We start from the raw sequence: 26,844 nt of genomic DNA, 5'->3' as shown, positions 1-26,844 counted from the left end.
ATATTTTGTACTTAATGTTTTTGTGTTAGCTTAGGTCTCATCAGTTGGCATTGCAGGAACCCACGGAGACAGGAGGGCAGGCAGTCACCTCTCTTCTGTTTACCTGAAAACTGGTTTGAGCCCTCCCCTTTTTTTAAACACAGTGATGGCTTTTGATATGGGCGATGCCCTGGATAAAGGCCATTTGGTAACTTCTGTGGATCTTTTTTTTTGTGTAAAGTTCACGCTTTTCAAAACATAACCTTTGCCTTGAACCCTCCAGGGTCTTGATGACGGAGGTGTGTGGTAACAGTTGAAGGTCTGGTAGAGCTCATTTTAGAAATCGGTAGTGATTTAGTTGCATGATTTAGTTTTTATGTGCTCAGCTTGTACTTAAGGGTCCTTCAGCCCCCTCACACAGGAAAGCAATGACCTCTTTGCCTCCTGAAATTGCTATTCTCTAAAATTTGTCAAAATGACTATTCAAATTTGCTGGTTGTTTTGGAAGACAAGCTCTTACCACCTCTGTCTCTCTGTTTTCTTGCCAGCTCCTGTGTTACCTTTAGTGCTGGGGTTAAAATAATTCATCAAATGACACCGTAGAAGTATGCTATTTTACGTTTTTTAGTCACCATAGCTTGGAACTTTCTGCAACTTTCTTCACACAACTTAAAAGTAATGTGTGTAGAACATACCAAGCACTGAATTTTTGCAAGTTAGTTTTTGGACTCTGGTTATATTCTGCCTTGTAACTTATTTACTTGAAGGCTGAGGAACATTTTTAGAAGTCCTTTGCTCTCTCCCTGTCTTGTAATTTTTTGTTCTGCATTGAAGATACGGGGGGGAAAGGGTGAATTTCAATAAGAGAGTAATAGTAATAATAATGGGGCGAAACAAGAGTGAGCTGCAGCAAGAGATTAATAACAATAGTAACCACAACTGTCCCAAAGTATTCAAAGTGTTGCTAGAGTTGAATTTTGGTGGGATCAGTCTCAAACTCTAAGTGGTAGCCCCTTGTGGACTTTTTTTAACAATATCAAGACATACTCAGGTATCTTAGTCTGCATGTGCACTGACTGAGTAGTTTGTGGCTTATATTTACATGATGCTGAGCTTCTGTTTTAGCTATTTCCTTAGTTAAAAGCAGAATAAGGGAGAGTGTCTGTAAAATACACCCCTACAATGTTTTTCCTAAATTATGGAAGTTTGCTTTTAAAAAGCTATTCCAAAGGTTTTTAGAGGCTGTTGGCTAACAATCTTGAATGAAAAATTGTGGAAACAATTTCTAAAAGGAACTGAAGCTTCCTAGGAAAGCCTAGACGATGCCTAAGTCCTGTGAAGGTTGCAGTGTGACCAACAGGCTGCTGGCAAGGCTGGGTGAAGCCTCCTGTGCCTGTGGTGTGAGCTGAGGTGGTGCCTTCACTCCCAACTGCAAGCTTCTCTTTAACAACTGTCTGCTGTAAGGCATCTCTCTGCATCTTGAGACACTGGGCAGGAAGGCAGATAGAGAGGTTTGTAACCTAGCAAATGAGGTTGTTGCTAAAGTAAATATTTTGAATTTGTTATTTCCAATCTATATTTCCAAAATTGTGTTGAGTAGCTCCAGCAGTTACTGGGAAAAAAAAGATACCAGCATTGCTGTTGTATCATTCCTTGCATGTTAACAGGTATCTTTCTCTTGTGAAAAAGTAGTAATGGGTCTCAATGCCTTTCCCTATATACCATCCTGTAATTTTATTAAGTTAATAATTTTAAATTTTGGACTCTTTGGAATACAACAGAGCTGTGGAACAGTCCCATTTTCAGGAAGATGAGACCTGATTTGCTGGCAAACACAGTTGAATCTGACATGTGGCATTCATATTTCCAGTGCAAGGATGTCACTTGTGTGGATGGCTGTGTGAAACCAGCTCTGAATATGCAATTCTATTGATGTCTGGAAAACCAATCCTATAATTTTTAGCTAGTTGAACAGATTATGTAAACACATAACAGTGTGTAACTAGCAGTCTGAAGATTTAGGTAAGGTGAACATGTTGAAATAGAGATTTTGGTTAAAAGCTAAGTAGTCTTCAATCAAATCTTGATGTTTTTCTTCCAAGGGGTTTTTTTTTTAATTATTGAGAAATATACTCTCATAGTCAATGCAATGTACACATATAATAAGAGAGATAATCAAATAATTAAAAAATAACGCACAACACTATTTGGTTTGATTTCAAGATAGATTTTTTTACAAAGTGTGCACAATATTTCCTAACATTTACCTGTGCTGAGATACAGACATCCAACACGAGGGAGTTTCTGCTCCCTTGGAGTTAGTGTACATTGTATTCTGGCCTATCTTTAATATTTTTCCTTAGTCTAAGTTCTCAGACTTGCAGTTCTATTAATAATGCAGGTGTTTTCATGACAGGTACTCTGCTTTGTTGTGGCACTCCTAACTTGGTGGCTTGTGAAATAGCACTGTAAATCAATTGTGTAGTGCTACCTGCGAGTTGCTTTGCACCAGTCAGAATCAGCTTCCATATCTTCTGTCCTCTGGAGACTGTCATCAGACAGGAGTTCTGAAAAGAACAGATAATGCAGAAAATGAATGAAAAGTTTTACAGCATGAGTATTATGTTACTGTTGACTTAATACATGCCTTTGAAGAGTTAAATTTGGTTTGCCTTGTTGGGGCAGTTAGTAGCAAAACTCAAGTATGTAGGAGGATTTGTGGGTTGGGGGTTTTGGATGGGATTCTCTGTGTGTTTCCCAAGGGCAGCAGTAAATAATATTAATAGTATCACAATTAGAAAGGAAGAAAAAGTATTTGGGATACTGAAATGACTATTTTACAGCTTTCACCACATTTAAATTGAGCCTGGCTAAAAGGTGACAAAAGAAGAACTGCTGAAACGAGAAGCCTTAAGTGCAACAAAACCCAAAAATAAAGACTTGCACTTAAGTTTGGCCTATTTATTGTAGGTTTGTGTGATTCTCGTTCCAAAGGAAAGAGCCCATTTCTACACAGTTCCCATGAAGGAGATATGAGTTTGGGGACTCCATAGGGAGCTCTTTTCACAATAATCTGCAGCCGAAGGCAAGAATTCAGTTAATGTGTGAGTTTAAGGAGGTAAATTTGTGGTGTGTACTGCTGAGGAGAAACATGGATTAGATAGAAAACTGCATTTTGAAATGCTGCATGCACGTGTTTTGAAGTACTGATGGAAACTTAGCTGTGAAAGGGAGAGAATCCTGTGACCCCACAGGAGGGTGTTGCACACAGACATGCACACACACTCCCATGCTGCCAAACTGGTTGGCACAGACTTGAGCAGATTTCTGCTTATTTAATATAAGGGTTCCCAGCATGTTGTCCAGGCTTGCAGAGGGTACCATGAAATAAAATCTTAACTACTTTAGGGAAGAAAATAGCTTAAAGCTGTAAGTCTTTGCTACTGAAATTCCATTATGAGTTTTCCATGTGAAGTTTGTCAGCTTCTTGGGTCTTCTAGTTTATTTTTTGAAAGAAGCCAAGTGCATTAAGGCAGACATAAACCCATTCTCCTAGATTTGAGCTGACCAGAGGACATGGAGCCACATTAAGAAAGTCGTCCGCATGTGATAACTTACCCTTGCATCTCCTTAGCTCTGTTTGCTCAGGCCCTTGCATGGTATCAGCCATGAGAGCATGATTTCCATGAGGGCTGGAGCATGAACAGAGCTGAGTGTAGTGCGAGCAGAGCAAGTCAGTGAACCTCCAGCAAAAACGTCAAAGCAGCCTGAATGCCTGACTTGGGGAAATTGATAAAATCCTTATTGGTTGTGTTGGTTTTCCTCATATACTCTTAAGTGCTTAAATCAAATGCGAGTTTGGTTCTTGATTTACTGTTACATTACTTGGTACAAATGCTTAGCTTAGGTGTAGCAAACACCTTTGTGCACAGACTTCTGATTTCTGGTGAAACAGCAAGGAGGTGTGTGCATGACTGCTTCATGCATCCTCTGTTAGAGTAGTTGCATGTGGTTTGGATTTGGTGAAGTCACGTACATTAAAACGTAGGCTGCAGGTGAATTCACTGTGTACATCACATGTGAAAAGGAGTTATTTGGGAAAAATCCATAGACATAAATCTGCTTGCTTCCTGAGAAAGCCTCCTAGGGCAGTACTCTGTCCTCACTCCATAGCTGCGTGTGTCAGCTGTGAGGTAGAAGTGCGTGGATGTGACTCGAGTGCAGATCCTTCTCTTGTCCCCGTCTGAGGAGATCCACTGTCACTCTCTGTCTTGTCCTGAGTCATGCCACAGCCCTGTCCTGGCAGTAGCCTTGTGACAGCTTGTGCAGCTCTTGAAGGCAGTCAGCTGGGTTTTATGGAAGTGAAACCAGATATTTCCCCAGAGCCTCCTGTAGTAAGAAATTACTTCTTTTGGAGGGGTTGGGAGAGAGGAGAAGCAGGTTTACTAGGGGATGAAGATGCTGGACTAAAGGCAGTTTGATGAAATCTTTATGGAATATAGGGTGAATATTATATAACAGTATTACTTGATGCTGCAGGATTTTGGAATAGGGCCAACATTTCGGCAGGTTTTGTTTAAACAGTTTAAGGAGGACTTCAGAGGCTGCTGATTTCTACATGTGCAAGGGAACAGCAGGTGGATGTATTGTGAACTGTTCTGTTTTCTCCAATTCTTATCTTCTGTGTGGGACTTGGATACTTATTTACCTTGGAGTGGCTATATAAGGAACAGAAGTTTGGCAGACTTTTTTTGGTAGATAGAGATGTCTATATTAAGTAATAGGAAGAGTGTGTCATTCCCTGTTGTGTGCTTGCTGATTCCTAAGAGCTGCTGTGTGTTTTATGCAGCAGTATGCGTTGAAGAAAGAGGATCTGTTCACCCTGAATCTTTATAAGTATTATATTAAACCATGTTGGGGTTATAGCTGTTATTTTTTTAATTGTTAGGCTGTTAGCATAAGGTCAGTTTCAGGGAGCCTGGTATTATATTGTCAGCCGTAGGAAACACAGATAGATGGAGACCTGTATCATGAGAGCACATTACTGCTTTTTTCTCCCCTTCAATCTTTTTTCTACCATCTCCATATTATACTTTGTTCCTGGACCATTTCTATTTATTTATTTAAAATTAGAATGTAAAGTCTGTTTTTCACTTTGGAAATTCACTTTGAAAACTTTTAAGTGTGGTTTTCAGAAGTTGTGTGCATAACTTCACTATTAAAATAATAGAATAGGCAATAATAGAAATACTTGATATTTCTTTTTTATCGACCTCATCATGCGACAATTCTGAACACATCTTTCAATATGGTGCATGTGCTCCCTAAATCATGCATGTGCCAGAATTTCAGAGATGATTGTTGCTTCAAAGCTTTTTGTTTATGTTGTATGTGATGGAAAACAGTGGGTTTGTATGCTCTCCTTGCTGGATGCTGAAACTGGCAGCAGGAGCAGAATGTGGTCTAGAGCCAGCTTAGGTGCTGTGTTGAGGGAGGGAGGTGTGCTGGTAGTGATAGAGCAACATAACCAGTAAAAATCTTGCATAATGCATATTATAAGCAAATAAATGCTGTTGCTGTTCTTAGCAGGCAGTTGGAATGTTAATTCATTATTTCAACATGCTGAGAGTTCTTAAATTGTGTTTGTCTTTTTGAATTATCTTTTTTGGATGAACTGCCAAAGAGTGCTCAAGATGTCATGAGTATTTGGGTGTTACTTTCTGTCCCTTTGCCTAAAAATGGGGGCTAAAGGGTATATTTCTATAAGCAAGAAAAAGAGAATAAAGCTGGTGAACTCGATATGGGCTTCATCTCGATCTTTTTCCTATGCTACAAATAGCTATAGCAGGAGCAATTTGAACTTTAATAATTTTGTAACTTCAAACAATAGATAACACAGCAGGATTTTTTTCCAGCAATACTACAAATTTATGATATCAAAGCAAGAGATAGACAAGAATCAAGGGAGCAGAACTCTTGTTTCCAAGTTTTTACAAAACTGTGCCCTACAGATCACCAGTTTAAATCTTTTCAGTAACTTTGTGTAGGTGATACTGGTGTGTTGTATCACAGTCGTGCAATCAGCCTATCAGTATTGCTGTATTCAATACTGGTCTTCTGATACTGCCTGTCCTTGATGGTTGTATTCCTGACCCTTAAAGCTGTGTCACAAACTCTGTGCGAGACTGAGCCACACAGATCGTGTCCCTTGGGCTGCCAGGCTCTCAGGGTGGGAGGGCAGAAGCTCAGTGTGAGGGTGAACTGGCTGCCCTCCCACCCTGGGGCTGGGGTTGTCTTATGCTGGGATGCAAAAGTATCTGTTAATTTTCTTCCTCCCAGGGTGACAATTAACATTATTTGGCAGCCCTCATTCCAGATCAGCCTCTCTGATGGTCCCATAACATCCTTCATGGTATGAGAACTACATCTGAATTATTCAAGTGATGTTCAGTGAAAAAGACACAGTCCTGCTAACATTGCTTCTCAAGCTTTATGGTGTGGAATTCTGCATCACCATACTGTATTGTATACACTGTGCTTTTTTTTTCATTTCAATTTTTAAGATTTTTACAGAACAATGGTAGCAGAGGCTTAGGATCAAAGTCAGTGTCTGTATCTCTGCTCTTCTGCCTTGTCGATGTGATCTCTTATGGGAGAAGTAGCTAACACTGTACTGAAGATGTTAAGACAGTGTGGAGGAAATAGTATTGTGATTCTACATGTAATAGAATATGACAGTAGACAAATTCAAACATTAAAGTCCTCTAGAAACTTCCAAATCAGGGAAATTAGGGTAGTATTATATGATAAGTGAGAGGTATATAGATGAATAGCAGCATTGGCTTATCACCTTCACTCAGCATAGTTTTACTTTCAGTTACATTTAAGTATACCCATTGAAAATATCACGTGCTTTCTTACAATTACTTTGTTTATGGATGCAGTAACGCCTGAAAGAACTTGCATTAACCTCTCACAAATATCAAGTATAGATAAACCCTTCTTTTAATGTCCTCTAAAATACAGCATACATGTTGTGCTGTTGTTTGAGTTATGACTAAGGTGTTGATCTTACTGTTATGTGTTGGTGTGTGTAGTCTGCAGACAGTGAGTCCTTAATCAAAGCTTGTTGACCCTGTGTGACCTCTTGATGCTGTGTTTAAGCTAGACTGAGGAAGTGTGAGAACTTACTTTCTTAAGCTTTCTTAATTCTCAGTCTGTTAATTTGAGAGCTGTTCACTTCCTGTATTACTTCAGGAACAGATGATACTTTCCTGTGTGTTACAAAAGGCAAGTGGTTTTTGTTCTGGTTTTGAGGGGTTTTTTTGTTTGTTTCATTTCAAGGGGGTTGTTATAAAAAGTATACTCCTTTACATGCATTTGCATTCCTCCCCCTTATCCCTCAACAAGATTTTGGCTTTAATCTAAAGTATGCATATCATTTCTGAAAATGGTGTGAAGGACTTGTGCCTTGCATCTGGCTTTATCTCTTATGTATTCGGAGGCACTCCTGGTTGGCAAGCTTTCCACAGCTGCCAGTTGAAGTATTGAGTTAAACATAGTGTGGTGAAGGAACTGTCTTGATCTGAATAATGGTCATGATTGCAGATCACAGTCTTAGGTCACAGTATTGAGCTGGGCTGAAAGAATTAGGTCCTAAGGTTAATTTTATTTAATTTTTGCTTTGTTCTGTCACACTCTTCAGTTGGGTGATTCAACTCATATGCTTGAGGATCTTCTATATACTTAGCCTTCTGGTTGTGCTTTGGACTCAGTATCTTATGCTCATTCATCCATGGGGAATAACTACTGTAGTAGTCATACTTTGCAGGTATTCACATGAAAAAATTTTCATGTTGATTTTTGCCTTGAAGAGCTAGTTTGTTATTGAGGTAAGCAGCTTCTCTGCATGTACCTCTGCTTCCAACATCAGGTGGAAGAGAAGTTTGCCTCATCAAGCTGTTAAACTGCTGCTTACGGGATAGTTTTTGAGATGAGGCAGAAGGGACAGTATAGTCCTGCTTCTGTTGCTCTTGTAATTACATTGTACATCAGTGGCATCCTTTTTCTATCTAAATTTGAACCAGTGATCTTCTGAAGCTGCTCTTGTTACAAGCTGGACAAATGTGACAGGGCACATAGAGTTAGTAGAAGATAAAGTTTCAATGGCAATAACAGTGTCAGCTCCTGGCATAAAAGTACCTTGGAGTAAGGAAGAGAATAACTGTGTTAACAAACATCCTCCCTTGTTTTTTGTACGATGTGGTATTGCCTGTAGGCAGTAAGTCACTGACCATTGTATGCTGGAATAGTTCACTTCAGCCTTTGCTCCTCTGAAGCAAACTTGCTTCAGGCATGCTGAAACGTGCTCTTTCAGTTGCTGTTGATTCTGCAGGTGTGGAGCTCACAGCAACCCTCTTCTCCCTCTCTTACAACTGGTCACTGCTACAACTTGTACTCATTCTTCATTCAGGTACATGAGACACTTTTACCTAATCCTCAAATTATTTTTAGAGACTGGCTCCAGCAAGTGGGTTGGATGAATCTTGAGGGTGTTTCTGAGAGCTCTGTGCAGCCTCTCATTCTACATTTGCTACTTTTGTTGGAAGATTGTGCACAAATGTGTCAATGCTCATGTGGATGGTGTGAGGAGGTGTGCCATTCCAGGGATGCCCCATCCTGGAGTGGGTTCTAGTGGTCGCCTTTGTGATAGTAGGTTTGAGTCAGACCATTAAAAGTCTCCCTTCTTCCATCGTGCTGGTTCTTCTGTCATAATGTCCAAGCAGAACCCAGCAATTGAGGTAGTACTGTGAAATCTTTCATAAGTCATCTTTCAGTATGCATTGATGTTTTAACATTTAGGACTCATGGGAAGTATTTTAGTGAAATACTTTTTAGCCTTATATTGGTAGTTTTCTGACAGATGTACTAGTTGAAGCTTCCAGGGAAAGAAAGAAGATAAAACCCCATGATTTGATCCACAAGGTTAGTCAGAGACAAACTTCTCCAGATACTTGGAAGGATGAGATCTATCACCTGTGTTAGAGGAAGAAGCATTTTTTGTAGTTCCTGACGTGGAAGCTGCTAGGTGTGCATCTCTGTCACTGGGCTGATAGAGGTGACCACAGGGAACGTTTTTCTGTGATCTGCTTGGCAGTGTCCTTCTTTGATTGTTATTGTTTGTAGCTTTCTATCCTGGGGTGATAAGCAGAGCAAAAGGAAAGGCGGCCGTTGACTCCAAAATACTTTGCAGTATTTTGTTACAGTTACTGCTCCCAGCCTGTGGTGTTTCTGGTACCTGTGCATCCTGCCTTGCCAGTAAGAGTGTCTGAGCATGAGAACAAATTAGAGTATGAGCAAAAACTTTCTAATACATACCTTTAAGGGACCATATTACTACATTGAGTCCCAAAATGAATATTGCATTGTTTAATCTGAGCATAGTTCACTGTGCACACCCCTACTGTAAAGATGACAATTCCTGAAGTAAGAAGTTACCTGAAATACCTTCCTTTGACAGAATTCCTTGTAGCATTAACTGGAATATGTGTGATTGTTCCTCCTTATCCTTCAAAGTGCACCCACTGCAGTTGCTTTTAAGCATTTGAAAGTGAGAGGGAGAACTACATCTGTGATTTTAGTTTTGCCTGGGTATGACAGCAGTGCATCTAAACTTGTGTTGGTACTGTAGCAGAGTGTCACCAAAGTGCACTAACAAGTAATAAAGGGGTCATAAACTTGTTTCAAAACAGGTAATGTGGGTCATTGTCCATTTTGCTCAGGGAATAGAGATTTAACCTACAAACTCAACCCTGTGGTTTTAACTGTAATTGCTAACTGTAGATATTTTCATAAGAAGTTTTGAATATGTCTGATATAGGAAATGTAGAAAAGTAGCTTGTGGCTCAGTTTTGTATTCCTTGAATGTTCCAAAATGCTGTTCAAAAGTACCTCCTCCTCCTCAAAAAAAAAAAAAAAAAGCCACTGCCCAAAAGACTGAATATGAGAAGATGCTGGAAAGCCTTGAGAATCTGCATTGACTTTCCAGATGGCATACTGGCACTTCAGATTTGATTTTAAAATGTTCTTATTCTGGAGCTGAAAAGTTATTAATGAACTGCAACTGTGGCTAGTTATTTGACTTAACTTTTTTACATTAAATTATTTTCAGTTTGATCTCATGTTTCTGAAGAAGAGGCATTTAGAGTTTTATTCTCTTCTTGGTTCTCCTGCCTACTTAGCAGTTCCAAAGCAGGTTTGCTGCACAGATGGACGTGCAGAGGGTTTCTGGAGTGAGCACAGCACGCTCAGGATGCGTTGCTGATCTGTGGGGCCAAGTGTGGCAGCAGTGGGAACCTGGACCTCAGACAGCCTTTTGTCTTGGCTTTGAGGTGAACAGCATAAGCCTGGCATCGTGGTGGTGTCCCTCCCTTCTTAGGGACTGGTGTGGGCTTGTTTGGAGTGGACATTTGAAAGTGTAAATCTACTCTGATGGAAGGAGACAGGACTTAATAATTACATTGCTCTCTGTTCTTTCATTTAACTAATCTTCCAAGTCAAATAATTTATCAAGTCGTAAACAAGAATATTTGCCAGGCAGAACCTGCTGTGTGTGTGTAAGTAGAGTTTTCTCCACTCTGTTCTTTGTGAGAAAACCCTGTGCAAGGCTTGCCAGGCTTCATGTTGGGTGACCTGCTGCTGTGCATGTGGTGGCAAAGGTCTGTGCTGCAGTTTTTTGCTCCCATCAGAGTCTTCAGATGCAGTTTTTTTCCCAAGCCCGTTATCCACCAGAAGTGCTCATCAGTCTGCTGGGAGTGTGTTAAGTCTCACCTCTGCCCGGACAGCATGTGGTGCCAGTTATCAGAATGTCACAGATTGTTTGTTTATGTGATAATATTTACTACACTAACAAAATAGGAGCAATAAACTAGAGCTGTATTAAGAACTGTGCTAGCCTGGCTTTATGGTAAGAGACAGAAAGGCACATTACCTAACCTGCTGTTTCCTTCTGGTTTGGTTTAATAGTAACAAATAGTGTGATTTGCAGAACTGATGTAATAGACATTTATTTGTTTTAAAACTTCCTGCTAGTACCTGTTGTGCTGGTTCAGAGGGGGTCAGAGCTATTTTCGTGTTACAGTAATTTAGTAGCTGTAGATTGTGTTACAGCTCTCACACAAACCCAGATGTTGCTGTTTTACTGGGAAAGTTCGGCTAATATTAATTGAACTACTGTTGAGAGTGCCTTTTACTTTTTAAGCTCTAGTGTTATAACAAACTTATAAACTGTTGTTTGGGCTTTTAAAGTGCTTTTTTAAGCAAAGGGAATTGGCAGGCTGAGGAATTGCTAATTCCCCACTGTAGGAAAAAGATACCTTCAGCTTCTCTGTGGTTTTAATTGTTTGGAAATTTACCTGAATATGCTGTAATTACAGAATATATGAAGTGCATGCTAATAGTTGCACTTAAAAGCTTCTAAAAGTATGTGTCTGTATTTTAAATTGTGAGGTTGCAAACAGCATAGTTTGTATGGACAGCTGTTCCAGCAGACTAACACTCTTTTGCAAGTGAGCTAAAGAAAATCCTTGTGGCTGTATTTTATAGGAGGTGTTAGAATTACTGGTGTGTTTCCAGATAATTAGATATTACTAGAGTTGAACTCTTTGTCATTATGAAATAAATTAGCTTTTTCCCATTGCTGCTCTTCTGGCTTTCTTTTTCCTGCACAAAACATTTTTTCTCCTGCTTCATCTTTTTCTTTTGTTAGTACTTTTTCTTCCAGCTCAGTTGAGGTAGCAGTTTCTCTCAATTATTACTTTTTTCACTCCTCTGTTAGCAAAATGCATCTTCCGTCACCTGAGGGAAGAGAAGCAGCAGACTCTCACAGAAATTGCTTACAGAGATGGGAAGGAGGCATGATATGTAGATTCTTTCCAGGGAAGAAATAGAAGGTTATTCCCACACATGCAGTGATTCAGCTAGATTGTTTTTATGTACAGCGTGATTAAAAAAAAGAAAAAAGACAGTGGAAAGTAAGGGTATTTCTCAAAACAGTCTTTCCAGTTTGATGTTTTTTTGCTGGAAATGCTGCAAAAATAGAGAGCAAGACTGAGCATGCATATGGCATGGATTTAAAAAACAGTGGATTAGTTACAGAGTTACCCTTCAAATTACTTCGTGGTAGGACTAATTCAAGCATCTGATTTGTAATTAAAGTTCAGTAGGATTTTTCCCCCTCTGAAAATTTCTGTCAGAAAAATTCTAGTACATCCGCGAGTGTATTTTAGGAAGGCAAAGCACACAATGAAATTTATAAACAGACAAAAAATGCTCACTTTTACCTTGATTGGAGTCTCTTACATTACTTCTTGACTAAAGAATACGCTTGGGAATTGTAGTTAGCAGTAGCTCGAATCAGTTTAAAGAAGAGAGTACTTATGCTGATTGAAACTAAGGATCTATAAAATAAATAAAAAACTGAACGGTAGGGATACCAGTTCAAATAATTAAAAAGAACTGTCCACATGTCTTATTTGTCCAGTGTTTTTAATGTCTCAACTACATTATGGCTGTTTCCATAAAGCAGTGCTATTTTAGTGCCTTTTATTGTGCAGTTAAACCCATAAGTTAATGTAAAATACAGAACATAAATGAAAAAACTACATTAATTTGAGGAATTTGGGGGGAGTGGGTGTTGACTGGGAGAAAGAAAAGGCTTTCAAATATTTGCCCAGATAGCAAGTGTAGGTTTTTAGTGTAAATTTAGTGGCTTTTTTCTTTTTTCTACAGCTTTTGGGGAAATGTGCTTAATCAGTCCACCAAAATTGGTGAAAATGAAAAAACTATCTCCATGTTTTTCAAACTCAGTATAAGCATGAGCTGATTAATCCCAAAGGACATTAGTACTGAAACCAGGATCGGGGTGCCTGAATCATTTACATATTTGTGAAAATTTTGCTCTCTTGGTCCTAAAAGGCAATTCTGCGAGTTACTCAGCAGACAGCAGTTAGAAAGGTCAAGCTGTTCTTGGGTAAACCTTGCCAGAGGTGGTTTTCTGGGTGTAGCTATGCCCATGGAAGGTGTTCTTTTTTGCCCCTTGCCATCTGGGGTGCACTCTGGGGCTCCTCCTTGGGCTCCCTGCAGCTCTGAGGAGAAGTGGCTGCTCTACCTGAACTGGTAAAGGTGGTAGGATTTAGCTTGGCTAACTTTGCCCTGCATGGATTAGGGTGGTTTGTGTAATCCTGTTATAACAGACCTTGTCTCTGGAAAGCCAGGCAGTGGTAACAAACACCTGGGCTATTATGGCTGGGGACAGATATAAATCTCATTTGCCTAGCTCTCTGCAAAGGGAAATTCTCCATTTACACCTTCAGAAGCTGTTTATACAGTGGATATCCTGATTTTTGGGGATGTTTAGCAGTCATATGGCAGTGGAATACCTGTTTTTTCTGCATGTCTGTTTTTAGGTAAACTGTGAAAAGATGGTCTGTGAAGCTGTAATTCAACTGGGTGAACTGAAGAAAAAATGTGTGATATTAAAAATCCGTCTCCTTAAGCCTTCCTGGTTTTGTCAGGTTGCTATTATGGACGTGTTTTGGGATGTTTGATTTTAAAGCTCCCATCGGGCATATGTAGCTCAAAATATGGTTACTATGTGACCTATAATGTATTGATATGGTTCAGTGACTAAGGATATAAAAATTGATGGTTAAAGTCTCTGAGGCTTTTAAAAATTGTTTCCTTTATTATGCATAATTTTATTTTCTTATGAGGACTTATGTGTCAGCCACCATGAAACTTAAGTGCCTACTAAATCACCTGCAAATGCAGTTAAGTGGTTTTTTCAGTAGCTTAAGCCAGTAAATATTTAAAAGGATTTGTCTGCTATGGAGGCCCAGGTGGTAGGGAAAGGACCTCAGCAGATGCTTCATATTACAGTTCCCTTCAGGACTCTAATGTTTGGTGTTGCTTGAGTTTGTAGGTGGGAGCATAAATTGTGATCTTGACAGTGTCTGCTGTTGTTCCTACTTTGTTATTCAACACATGTAGATGGAAATAATAATCTAGAAATTATTTTATTAAGCTTGCGGAAGATCAGTGTTAAAATTGAAGGTTAATTCAGGCTGATGATGAATTCCCCAATACAATTGTGAGGGGGAGAGTGAGGATGGGCTTTCTGTGTTTTTGCTTTACCTTAGTACAATTGTTGTTCAAAACTATTTGAGAACCAAGTGGGTCATGAATGGTAGGGGTAAAAACTTTGTTTAGTTCATGAAACTTCTGCAGTTCTGGCAGAATTTACCAGTACCGTCTTTTTCTTAGCAAAATACCTTGGGAGGTTTCAAATTAAAGTTACTCTCTCTCTTGTGCTATGCTAGCTTTCCTTTTGGAAGTGGAGGGATGGATGTAGTTTTGATTCTTAAGTATTGATGCTTTCAGTGGCTAAAATACCTCAGGTTCCTCCTTCACAAAGACAATTATAATCCTGAAATTCTATGGTATTTCTCCTTGCTTCCTTTGATTTTTTTTTTTTTTTACTCCAGAGGAGACTTCAAAAGGTAGGGGCAACTAAACACTGTCCTTTAGGAATTATTCATCCAAAGAAAACTCAGATACAAAAGGTTTGTTTAGTGCTGCAGGGCTGTGTTGCAAATGTCCCTTAAACTCTTAAAGTTTAAAGCATAGAGTTTGGGAAGACGAAAATCATCTGTGTGTTCATTGCCTGCTTCTGCCCACCAACCACAGTCTCTAAATAATTTAGGTTTTCATCATTCTGCAAACGAAGCTTCCTTCAGAAAATCCTTCCAAAACCAAACTGTAGTGCACGAGCTCTAGACTGTTTTTTGGATAGTTGATACCCATTGCTTTAAATTATCTTCAGTGACATTGCAAATATCCTTTTGTGTGCAAAGGAATATATATGCCCAAGGCAGAGAAGCTCTTTGGGATGGATGAGCAGAATTTTGAACAGTTGGAGCAGAAGCCATGGGTAACGCCCTGATGAGAGAAATTAGAACATGCGTGCCTGCATAATTTGTCCTGTGAAATGAAGAATAAAGAAGAGCCAGAGGAGAGTGGAAGTATAGCATAATTCCAGAATGAAAAAAGCAGGATTTTTTTCAATTAAAACCAATTATTCTGGTTAGTATAACACAGCATGTTGACACACAAAGGCAACACTTAACTGCTATCCTGTGATTAAGCAAAAGGAGTCAGAATGATCTTGACCTTGCTGGCTGCTCTGCTTTATCCAGTCTGGGCTGTGCTTTATCAGGCCTGGGCTGTGCTTTATCAGGCCTGGGCTCAGCTGCTCTGCTGCTCAGGGCAGTGGGAGCCAAGGCAATGCTCCCAGCCGGGGCAGCTGCTGGTGTGGCTGTCGAGCCCTGGGCACTGGCTTGGTCAGGCTGGCTTCCTCCAAGCTGCCAAAATCTGTGAGGACAGTGGGCTGCTCATTTATTCTGCATTTAGATCTGAGTTCAAGGAAGTGACACCTGTAGCGTCTGCAGTTGTGTTTCATAGTGTGACATGCCTCCCTGTGTCACTCTTTGTTCCAGTTCTGGACTTGCAGCAGGACAGAGTTGTGCTGGTTTATGTGTCAGGTAGTCAATGTATGTGCTTGTCCATGTTACCTGTGTGCTCTGCATATCAGACAGAAATGACATTTTGTCCATACGTGATTGTTTTTTAATTGACTGCCAGACGTGCAGCAAGATCCATACTCCAGAATAACAACGTCTTATATAAAGGAGCTTGAGATTGCTGAGTTGCTCTACATTTACAGCCCACAAGTTGTGCTACAAAATAAAGTAAGGTGTGATCAAATTAAGAAAGTAATGTAAAGCACTGTGTTCCATAGTACTTGCACCTCATGAAAGCTGTGACTTTTCACCTAAAATACTTGAGTCTCACAGTCTTGTGTTCCTCGTGGGGCTATTCAGTGATGTTATCATGGGAAGTCATTCTTAAGATTACAACTTTTTCAGCCATAATTTATTTTTTAATGATGCATCACTGTCTCTCTCAGGTGAACATGAAATTAAATTGAGTGGCTTCTCTATAATTCTGTTCTCTCTGTGAAATTCTGATGGAATCAGCTTACCAGGCTTGAAAACAGGTGTGATGTAGGTAGAACTTCGTTTTAAAACCTGTTTAGAGGAAGTGTAAGAGACTTTCATTTTTCTTTTCCCCATGTGTTAAGAATTCCTGAAGTACAGGGCAAGGACTCACTTGTTTGCTCCTATTTGCTATAATAAAACCAACACACTAATGCTCTTACACATTGTAGAAAATTCTCTCCATGCATGCTAGATATGTTTCGGGTGTTGGAATGCTTCAGTATGACTATAAAGCTAAATGAAATATCTTTCTAGACTGAAATCAGGTTTATTGCAGTATAATTTCCATCTATAAACAAGTCTCCTTTTAAGGACTTTTATCTGAAATAACTAATGAATGTAATGGTATTAAATAATTAAATAATAGAATACTGTTATGATGCCAAAAAGAACATCTCAGTCTCTTTGATCTTCATTTTGGCTAAAGATAGAAAATTTCACTAGAGACTTTTGTAAACAGACTCCATTAATCCTAACAAATTGTTTTGAAAAACAGCGACTATAATAGATGTTGATTAAGACAGTGAATAACCTTGAGTTTTAATTTTCAATGCAGCATGAGTTAACTCCACATTAATTGGAGTCACGCCTCTAAGTCATGTTGTACTGCTCTGAAATCCACGTGTGCCTACTTCTGTTTGTCTTGGCTTTAATTAATCATTCTCTTATTTCTTGGCACTAGCCTGTTATCGGGCAGGGAAATATGGATCCAGGTGTAGTGCTGAGCCCCTATAGCTTCTGCCTGCCTTCTGCACACTGTGGCTCTGTGCAGCACAGGCAGTCCTGGCAGCGTGCAGGCTTGCAGCAGATGAAATGCAGATATATGTCTGTACTATTTCCAACTGGAGTGCTGATGAGAACTTTCTCCAGTAGTCTTTAAGCCTTTCTTCTATCATTGAAAAAGTTCAGATTTCATTTTGCTCTACTTGTGCAGCATTTAGTAACATTCTGTGCATGTGTAATGGAAGTTTGTCTGTTTGCATGGAGCTTAATTTTTTGTTTTGTCACAAAGCTTTTCATTGCTACCTAAGAATAAGAAGAATCCCATTCAAGATGCAGACATCTGTTATTTATGTTTAGAAAATGGAATACATCTGGTCCTGACAACACATAATTGTTGTCTGTGCTTCTAAAGAATGTACCAATTGATATAATTATCTGGATCAAGGGTGTCAGTGGAGTTAATAAAGAGCAGTGCCCTGGGAGCTGCAGTGTCTGTATGGCTTGGCTCTCTGTGCACTTTGGGGACCTCTTTTCTGATTGCCTTGTTCTTTCAAAGTTCCCTGATGGGGCAGGGGAACAATTAACTCCCATAAAGCACAAGCCCTGGAGCAGCTGGGCCCACTAATGCTGGACAATATGGATTTGTGCTGTGCCACACGTGAATTTCTCCCTAGAGATATTCCCTTGGTATCACCCCAGCATGTCTCGTGCCATTCAGTGCCCTCAGACAGCCCGGTGTTGCTCCTCATGGCTCTCAGTGCATGTGTGCCTTCAGTCCTGGCTAAAATCTCTGCTCTGGGACAAATCACGTGCCTTGTGGATGTAACCAGGCTGCTCCAGCTAGTCCACAGGAGCAGAGACAAGAAATGGGGCTGTTTCTTGATCAGTTCTCCACTGTGTACCCCCAAAAGACAGACCTGATTCCAGGTCTTTCTGTAAGCTGGTTGACCAAATTACAATTGAAAAATAATTGCTGTTTTCAGGAGTTTAATTATTGAGGATTTGCCTGTTTTCCTTGTTGTTTCTGGTTTTGAAAGCTAGATTAATGGTCAAACATGTGGAAACTAAATGAGCAATTCAATACATGTGACTGGCAGTGAGGACAGAGAGTGAGCCTGGTCATTGGAGTGCTCAACTTGTCCTTTATCACACACTTCTCACCCGAATCCAGTGCTTGCACTGGGAAGATAAGTGTACAAAAGTTTAAATGCCAACCAATGGAATAGCAGTGAAGACTAGAACAGGAGATAGCTGAAAAGCTGAAGGCAGAGTAGTCAGTGTGGTGTAAGTGGTGGTTTGGAATGTGCGCATTGAACTCCAGGATGTAAGCTTCCAAGGAAAAGCAAGAAAGCAGCTGTAGGAGGAGTAAAGAGAGTTCCTCGGTCAGAGAAGTTTTTCTCTTTGCCTTATCTATATAGAGAGTCAGGGTGGTGGCTACCACAAGCTGCCAGGCTTTTGTGACTGTTCCCCTCACTTGGGGGTGAGAGAGGAAGAGAAGGAGGGAGAGAAGCTTCTGTTGTTCGTAATACTGCAGTATTGGAAGAACTCGATGCTGATGGTTTGAGTTCTTTCTCTGCTCTGACTCTGTTAGCACAACTGTTGGATATTTTAATCAGTTTTGTTGACACCTGTATACAGCTTCTGGTTATTAACATTTGATTTATTTAAGTGAGTGTGCAATGGGGAAGTATTAGATTCCCCATCTCAGCTAAGGGCTTGGTCTTAATAAATTACTCTCTTCTGGTTGTCCCTCAGAGCTTTAATGAAAGATGCAGTTGTACTTGGTGACTAGCAACGGTACATTTTTAAAAGATAACTAGCTATTACTATAATGGTCATTGCAGGAAACAAACGAAATTAATTTAGTTACTCTGTAGCTGGAATTACATTATTAGTCAAGTTGATGATGTGTTTATGATGCTACAGAAGCACAGAAATTTGTAGCACTGTATGAAGACATTTTTATTTCAGCTCTCATAGTAGGCAAGCTAAACATAACTTACAATGAAAAACACATGTAATATGGTAAATTATATATGGGTTAACTGTCTGTCAGTCACTTATTCTTCTGAGCAACTGCTGCTGCATGTGTACTACTTATTTTCTGGGGTTATGAGGGGAGAGTACATTTTTAGTTTATGTGACTTCTATAAGCAGTGAAAGAAGCAGTTTTCCTAGCTCTAGTACTGGCACAATTACTGTCAACTTTTGCAAGCGTGGTACTGAATACAGACTGCTGCCTGAAACTCCCTGCCTGGTGCCAAGGGGCTGACTAGGAAGTGTTGGCTAAAAACCTCCTGTTTAAATTTTTGTGAAGTGTGTGCTCAGAGCCACAGCTGCGTTCATAGTTGAAGACTGAGCCATTTCTGTGTTACGCTGGCATTAGAATAGAGTCTGACTTTCAATGTGAATTGAAGGATTTAGATTTGCTTTCATGTTTTTAGCAAATGAAGTGCAATATTGACCTGTTGGCATAAGAAGGTAATGTGGAACTAAACATTACAAAGTGGTGTGAACGTGGACCTTTTAAATTGCATGCTGCTCTAAAATTGCCTCTTAATGAAATTGGAAACTAGGAGCTTAAAAAAGCATTTTTTGATCAGAATAGTTGATATTTCATTTGCATGTGGGGTTTTTTTCTGACTTTTCTTCTTTTCTTTTTTTTTCTTTCTTAGTCTTCATGAAGAAATCATTGACTTTTATAAGTATATGTCTCCCAGACCTGAAGAAGAGAGAATGCGGATGGAAGTGGTGACCAGAATAGAAAACGTTATCAAAGAGCTCTGGCCTAATGCAGATGTGAGTAAGACACTGTTTTATTTCTGAATATGTAAAAGCAACATTTTGTTGCTGTTTACTGCTTACTTTATGAAATACTGAATATTGCAAATACGGTTTATTTTTCCACGTTAAACATGAAAAGACTTCTGGTGAAATGAGAGAGGTGATCTTTCTGTCTCAAATAATATAGGTTAACATTTTCTATCACACATAGGACCAAAGACAAATTAGTCCTGCGGTAGTCAAAGAAAAGGCATAAGGTGTGGCAATGTTCAGTTTCATGAATATTTATTTGATAAGATGAATGGGAACATATCAGACATGCATGCATGTATTGTGTTAAACAAAATCTTCTGAAACTCCTGTCGTTAGTAGTAGGGCTTTGAGTCCACAGACCTGTGGAATAAGTCTGTTAAGGTGGTGTACCAGCAATGTCACATTACATAGGCTGTGGTATTTTTAATGGGCAGTTAAATTAAATTGGCATATTTTACAAATTAAAAAAAAACACCAAACCCAGGAGTCTCTGTATAGGAAGAAACAAATCTTCTCTAGATCTGTGTACTGAACTTAAAATCTGTAATGCCTCTTTCCACTGAAGATGGTTTTTGCTAGTACTCACTCATTCAAAACAAGAGTTTCTCCTATGCAGAGCTGTGCTTTTTTTTTTATAAAGGATGAATTAAAGAGAAGACAGAGAAGTTGCTTTCACGAGTCAGTATGGTTTTATGGGGACACAGTTGGGTTTCTGGCATAATTGAATCTAGTTTAATTGTATTCCTCTACTAATATGGTGTTCATTTCCAGAATGTAAATTTCTAGCTGTAGTCATCTATTTGTACATAACAGTAGCTGAAAATAAGGGCTTGTTAGTCAGAACAGCAAACCAGATTCAGACAGCAGAATCACTAGTGTAAGGAATGCTCTTTGATCCTGCCACAGTAAAAGATGATGTTTTGTCATGAGTGACTTAAATCCACTGTTCATTTCAAATCTTCTTAACCTGTTTTTTTGGAATGTGTTTTTAGAAATTGGCAGAATATGACAGAATGTGAATTCTGTATAAGCTCTATGTATGTGGTGTGTGGGTTTGTGTGTAAAATACACTCCCGTTTTCAAAGTGGTTATTGTTATGGATGATGTATCAGTGAGCATCATATGGAAAGAGCACTCTCCACTCGGGGATTGCTGCCTTTGCACAGCTGGAGGGAGGTGGTTGAGTTATTACTGGCAATTTTCTCTTTGAGCAAACCCAGTAACCTTTCTGTGGGAACTGTGTAAGAGAGCAGCATGTGTTGCAGGTGTTGCACAGCTCTCCTCTAACCCAGTGAAACAATCAGGCAGACCCTAATCAGGAACAGGAGTAGTGGTGTGGCAGGCAATAGTGTAGGGAACAGTGTGGGTACGAAACAGTGCAGGCTGTGAATCACCCTGCCACAGTGCCTTGGCAGAGAGGATTTCACCAAAACCACTGATTGCTTCAGCCGAGAGATGTTGCTATTTCCTGGGCAAGTTTGTGTGCTTCAAACTTAACTAGTCTAATGAGGTGAATGGATTTATTACCAGGGGCTCTCTGTTACCACTAGCAGTTTGAAGGGCCACAAGAACATACTGCTTCCAGAGCTACTCTGTAGGACAGGCTTGATCTGTAAAAGTCTTTTGTATTCAAAATGATTTTTTACATACATATATACGTGTGTTTGTGTATGTATATAAAAATTTGTGTCCTTGAGAAACTAGTCTTTCTTTAAGCTGCTGTAAGTTTTTTGTCACCACAATGTATTTAAGAAGGGGAAGCAAATTACAAGCCCTGCCACAAGAGACAGCTGACCACTGGGCTTAGCTGTAACGTGACCAAGAGGAAGCACACACTGTGTAGCTGAAAAACTGAAGTTCACTTTTTAATTAGTGCCAGTTAAAACTGCCAGGGCTGTCTTTCTCCGCTGTGCTTGAAAATGTTTAGAGAGCGAGAGCATGCCAGTTCCTTTTTCTCAAGTCAGTAAGTGTTCTTCAAAGCCCAACTGCATTTTGTCTGCAGTTGTTACGTCGAGGAAGAATTCTCCTTTTGTATGTCCTTCCGTTTTCTGGAGGCTAAAAGGGAACTGAGTGGTGACAACACCATTACTGTGATGTTATTTTTCTAAAACTTACTTTGCCAGATCAGCTTGGGAACTGAACTGCTGAACTCAACTGTGTTCAACTTGGACACTCTCTTGTAATTTTTCAGTCCTTTGAGTTAATCACTAACCTTTTGAAAATCTCTGTTGGTTTAGCTACTTCTAAGATTCGAGTTTTGAGTACATGCTCTGAGAAGGTGGGGTGTTATCTGGTCCAATGTCCTCAGCTCTAGCTGTAGTGTAAAGTGATGAGTTAATGTTTAAGCTGTTCATTTGGAGTTGTAGATGCAGCCAAACCAGCTAAAATAAACTTGGAAGTTAAACATACACATTTAGTTTGTAGTTTCTCACTAAATACATAGGTAGGACATAAAAAAAAAAATCAGATACCAAGAAAAAGAAAACCAGGTTTCATGAATTTAAACGTACAGAGAACGTACATGTGGAATGTGCCCGAGCACATCCTTTTTTTTCCCTTCCCCTGTTCCACTTAGGAAAAGGCTGAAAAATCAGATGGAGGGGGGATAAAACTAGGTATCCTAAACTGTTCCTTTATTTATAGAAGTTAGCAATTGTGTCATTTGCTGTCTTACTCAAGGGAATGTGCTTAGAAGGAAACATTCCTAGTAAGTGAGAACTGTTCTTGGCATCAGCAAGACTCTGACCATAAGAAACACTTTAATTATGCTGAAACCAAACAACCCAAAACATTTAAATGAAAACATTTTAAGACAAAGATTTTTGAGAAGTTCAATATGAAAATTTGGCTATTAAACAAATAAGTACTTACACAGTGGAATTCAGGATACATTTGTCATAATGTCCTCAGCTTCATGTCCATGTGACTTCATAGATCTGAAAAGAGGGAATGTTGCACACTTCACACACTTCAGTTATGAAAATACTATGATTGGGAATGAAAGTAGAAAGATGAACTCTCTTTACTTTGACAACTTCAGAAAATTCTACTGAAAGATGTGGAAGAAAGGAAAATTAAATTGGCTATGGATAGATTTTTTTGTTGTTTTGACAGAGGAATTTTGTTACCAAAAATTTACTAAGCTTTTGTGGGTTTCCAAGTTCTGTTGTGCTTAGTGAGCATGTATTTGGACGCATAGTGTAATTTAAGCTCCTTGAAGAACTTTGGAATTTAATATGAACGAGTTCACAGAAATGTGGGATAAACAGTAACAATAACATAGAGGAGTAGGACTCATTACAGTACTGTAAAGACTGAAGTTATCTCATGAGTGCAAATACACACATCTCTGTCCACCAACAGTGAAAACATGATTGGCAGTGCTGGCACACCACAAAAACTAGGGCTGACGTCTCAAGCCATAATAGTGTCCTGTGTTTGGGATGCTTTAAATACATATATGGCTACAGAGCTTCAACAGTTTGAATTCCAAATGGATAATAAATCAAAATCCTTCAAAATTTGTGTTCTGACTTCCCCACTCTTTCTCTTCTGTCTTTCCAGTTTTTGTGAGAGAGGGGTTGAAGTATGGGTGTGGGTTTCTGTTATAATAGTTCAGTGCTTCTCATACTCCAAATTATTGTTCAAGAGCAGATGTTGTCTCATTCCTTTTGGTAAAGGTCATGTATGTTGTATCAGTAAGTTTATGAATACTTTCAGGGTTGTTTATTCAGTAAAGGCTTTCTTTGCTGTTCAGCTGAACGCACTATTTTGTTTGATAATGTGAAAGCACATTTAGTTTTTTCTAAACCCATCAGTGGTTGTTTTATTGTGTAAAAGCACTTTCCTGGTGTTTTTGGTGCTCAAATGAATCCTGGTTTGACTGAACCTAGTTTAGAGGGTACTTTTATTGCTATCCTGTATTAAAAATAATGATAATTATTATTATTCCATTCTTAGCTTTGTGATGCCTTTATGCTTTTGCATAAAGGCAATACTGATGCTCATGCATCAGTATCTCTCACAGTCTCACAGTCTCTCACAGTCATGCATCTCTCACAGTCTTTGCTAGTTTGAGAAGCTACGAACTTTCAAAATTAAATTGTGTTTGAACTTTTTATTGGGCATGCATGAGGGGCTAAGAGGAGTGAAGTGATGAAAAACAATCAAGAAGAAGCACTCAAACTGCTTCTTAGTCTACTAAAGTACTAAGGCACTTGCAAAACATCATCTTTTCCCCCTTTTTCTTATCCTGAAGGGGAAAAACATAAAAAGTGGGTCACTTGACATAGAAATAGGTGGCAATCAAGCTAGTGTGTGAGACTCATTAAAGCAGAATACTCAAGTCTGTATAAGGTGGCTCCAGGAAACACATCAGAAGAGTGGTTGAAAATTAGCCCAAATGTGTAGATATTTTCACTTTGAAGTCTCACCAACCCCCCTTTGAGACTCAGCACATGAGTCCGACCTCCCTGCGAGGCTTGACTAAGTAATGAGAACGTGGTTTTGGACAGCTTACAGTGCAAACCTGATGATTTACACCTCCAGTGCTAGTAAAAACCCAGCATAATAAAGTAATTCTGTGGGATGTGAGGCTTTATGAAACTTTTTTGTTTGTTGTTTTAGCAAAAAGAGACAGAGTTGTGCTACTTGCTTTGTAATTCAGAAAAAAAAATGGGTCATGATAGAATTGATTTTTTTTTTAACGTATGCAATGCAATGGAAATACATTAAACTTCAAAAATGCTTAAAAATTGAAGGGTAAATTTTGAGATGTGAAAACAAAAACCAGATTGAACTGATACTGTTTTTCTTAAATGTTCTATTGTCATTAAGCATTTTGAAATCTTAGGTTCTGGGTTTTTGACAAATTTGGTCATGGGAACAATTTTTGCATTGCAAAGCAGGGTTTTTAATAGAAAAGTCAAAGTTATTAATGTTTCATGGGTAAAAACAATGAGGATCAACTGTTTGTAGTGCACTGAAGATGTGTATGCTTCAACAGAAGTGTTGAGTGCCTGTCAGCAATACCAAAATCCACCAATGGAGGGTAGCAATAGCCAGCCTTTACAAGCAGCTTAATAGAACTTCTTTGCCTTCTGAAGCCTGAAAATGTTCTTATTTCCTCCTATATATTTTCTTACATATCCTTTTCTTGTGTTTCAGGTGCAGATATTTGGAAGTTTTAAAACTGGTTTATATTTGCCTACAAGGTTAGTAATTTTTCAGTGTAAATTCCACACAAGAGAAAAGTAACTTGTTGGACCTGTAACCCTGGTGTTAATTATCTGCTCTCCCAGATAATTCTCCCAGTGTTCCTTGTGTCAATACTTGTTATACTAAGAAAGTATTAAGCTGTTAGTTCTCTGCAAAGTGTACAGAAATACATTAAATAAGAGTATTGACTGTAGCACATGTCTATATAGATTTTGCATGTATCAGTAAAAGGATCTAAATTACCATGTAGTCAGAAAAAGCTTATGTTGGGAAAGAAGATGTTGGCCTTAAAAGAAAAGCTAAATTTTATCTTCACAGATGACTAAATCGAGACCTTTAACATGACTTTGTTAATGTTAGCACTGAAGAGAAAATGTTACATACAGAACTGGCTTTTTTCCTTCAGTCTTCTTTTGGGAAATCTGTACAATAGTCAACATCTACCTTTTCCAAATTTATTGCTAGTTTACATAAAGAAGAGTCTTTACTCAGAGACACTGGTATCTTCTGTGTAGAACTTCTGAGTATTTGTGACAACTAAATAGAAATGGAGTGAAAGGCTTAAATGGCTGCAGGGAATAAACACATTTAGATAGCATGAAGCTGAGGATAACATTTGAGCTGAGTTCCATACTTGGGGAACATGAGGACATCTAGTACTGACTGCAGGTGATGGATATCCTCATCATCATTCCATCTCTCTTTGTAAAAGAAAGTATCTGAAAGTACCTAAAGCAGCTTTAGTACTTGCTTTAGTTTCAGGAGTTGTAAGGAAATTGAAATTCAGTTTTTGTTTTTAAATCCAGAAGCAAGGTGTATAAATACTCATTGTTTTCACATTTGGGCTCATTCCTTTTTGCATTTATTTTAAATAGGTTTCATTAAATTTGATTTGATGCTAGGAGAGATACTCCTAGCCACTTGATGGATGCTTTACTATATTTGCTTGATTGTTTTGTAACAGATGTAAAAAAAATGCTTTTCTATTGTCATATACTGCCTTTCTTGTGTATTTGTTTCAGGTGAGGTTTTGGGGAAGAACAAATGCAAATACTTCAAATACAGTACATAAACCTACAAAAAACCTTTCTGTGGCAGTGCTTGCCAACCTTTCAAAATAATCATCATTTGTGGGTTGGTCATTAATTCACTGTTGCCTTCTATCAAAGCTTCCCTTCACCCTAGGTTTTCCCTACCTGGCAGTAACTGTATAGTTTGTTTAGATTTCAGGCTCTGGGATTCAGAAGGATCTGAAGTACGTTTTAATGCTGTGTCTCTTTGTTAGGATTTGCTTTATATCCATTAACTTAAGCTGCTGTTGAAGGTTTGGGCACAGCTGTTCAGCTGCTGGATCTCTGTGTCCCTTTGCAGGCAATATCTATACTCAAGGTGGCAACAGAGCTGCTTTTTCTCTCTCAGTGTGCATCAGAAACATGTCTCCTGTTTTTAACTGTCAGCAGTGGGTTTAACACTAATTTAGTTTAGAAGAGAAATGTCCAGCAGCATTTCCTGCTCTCCAGGCCAGTTTTGAACAGAGTTTTCTGAAAGCAGCCAGGTGCTGCCTGTCGCTGTCACCAAATGATCTGTGGCTGAACTGCTGCTGCTCAGCTGGAAACAGCTCATCTAATGCAGATGTAGTTTCTTTGGGATTGTTAAAGCTGTGGTATTTGTCAACCAGCCCACCTGTAGAATCTGTTGCAGGGGGAAGTATTTCTAAACTTTTTTGTGTTTTCTGTTACACAGTTTTCCATATCACTGAAGCATCCTGCTAGCATAACTGTAGGGTTACACGCTCACCTCCTTTGTGTTCCTGGCCAAGCAGGGAAATCAAAGGACTTGGGGAGCAAAGAGGAAGAAACTCAGGATCTCACAGTAGCCCTCACTGGCTTCAGATGGGACACCAGACACCTTTTGAATTTGAGTTCAGGGATTGAATTAGGGTGTCAGCACCCTGTGTAGTGAAACAATTATGTGTATGCATAGGGAGGAAGTA

At 39.1% G+C, this 26,844-nt stretch overlaps 1 protein-coding gene across 1 annotated transcript in view; it reads left to right on the top strand.

Annotated features, from left to right (window-relative positions):
- Positions 1 to 26,844, top strand: part of TENT4B (terminal nucleotidyltransferase 4B) — a 41,439-nt gene that overhangs the window by 1,830 nt on the left and 12,765 nt on the right. The window contains exons 2-3 of the mRNA XM_085071886.1: positions 19,493 to 19,616; positions 24,801 to 24,847. Of these exons, the coding sequence (XP_084928012.1) occupies positions 19,493 to 19,616; positions 24,801 to 24,847 (171 nt within the window). The remainder of the gene's footprint in view (positions 1 to 19,492; positions 19,617 to 24,800; positions 24,848 to 26,844) is intronic.

The sequence above is a fragment of the Lichenostomus cassidix genome, chromosome 11, assembly GCF_008360975.1.
Source record: "Lichenostomus cassidix isolate B80296 chromosome 11, HeHo_3.0, whole genome shotgun sequence".
NCBI classification, from domain to species: domain Eukaryota; kingdom Metazoa; phylum Chordata; class Aves; order Passeriformes; family Meliphagidae; genus Lichenostomus; species Lichenostomus cassidix.
This window is presented reverse-complemented; position numbering and strand designations above follow the sequence as displayed.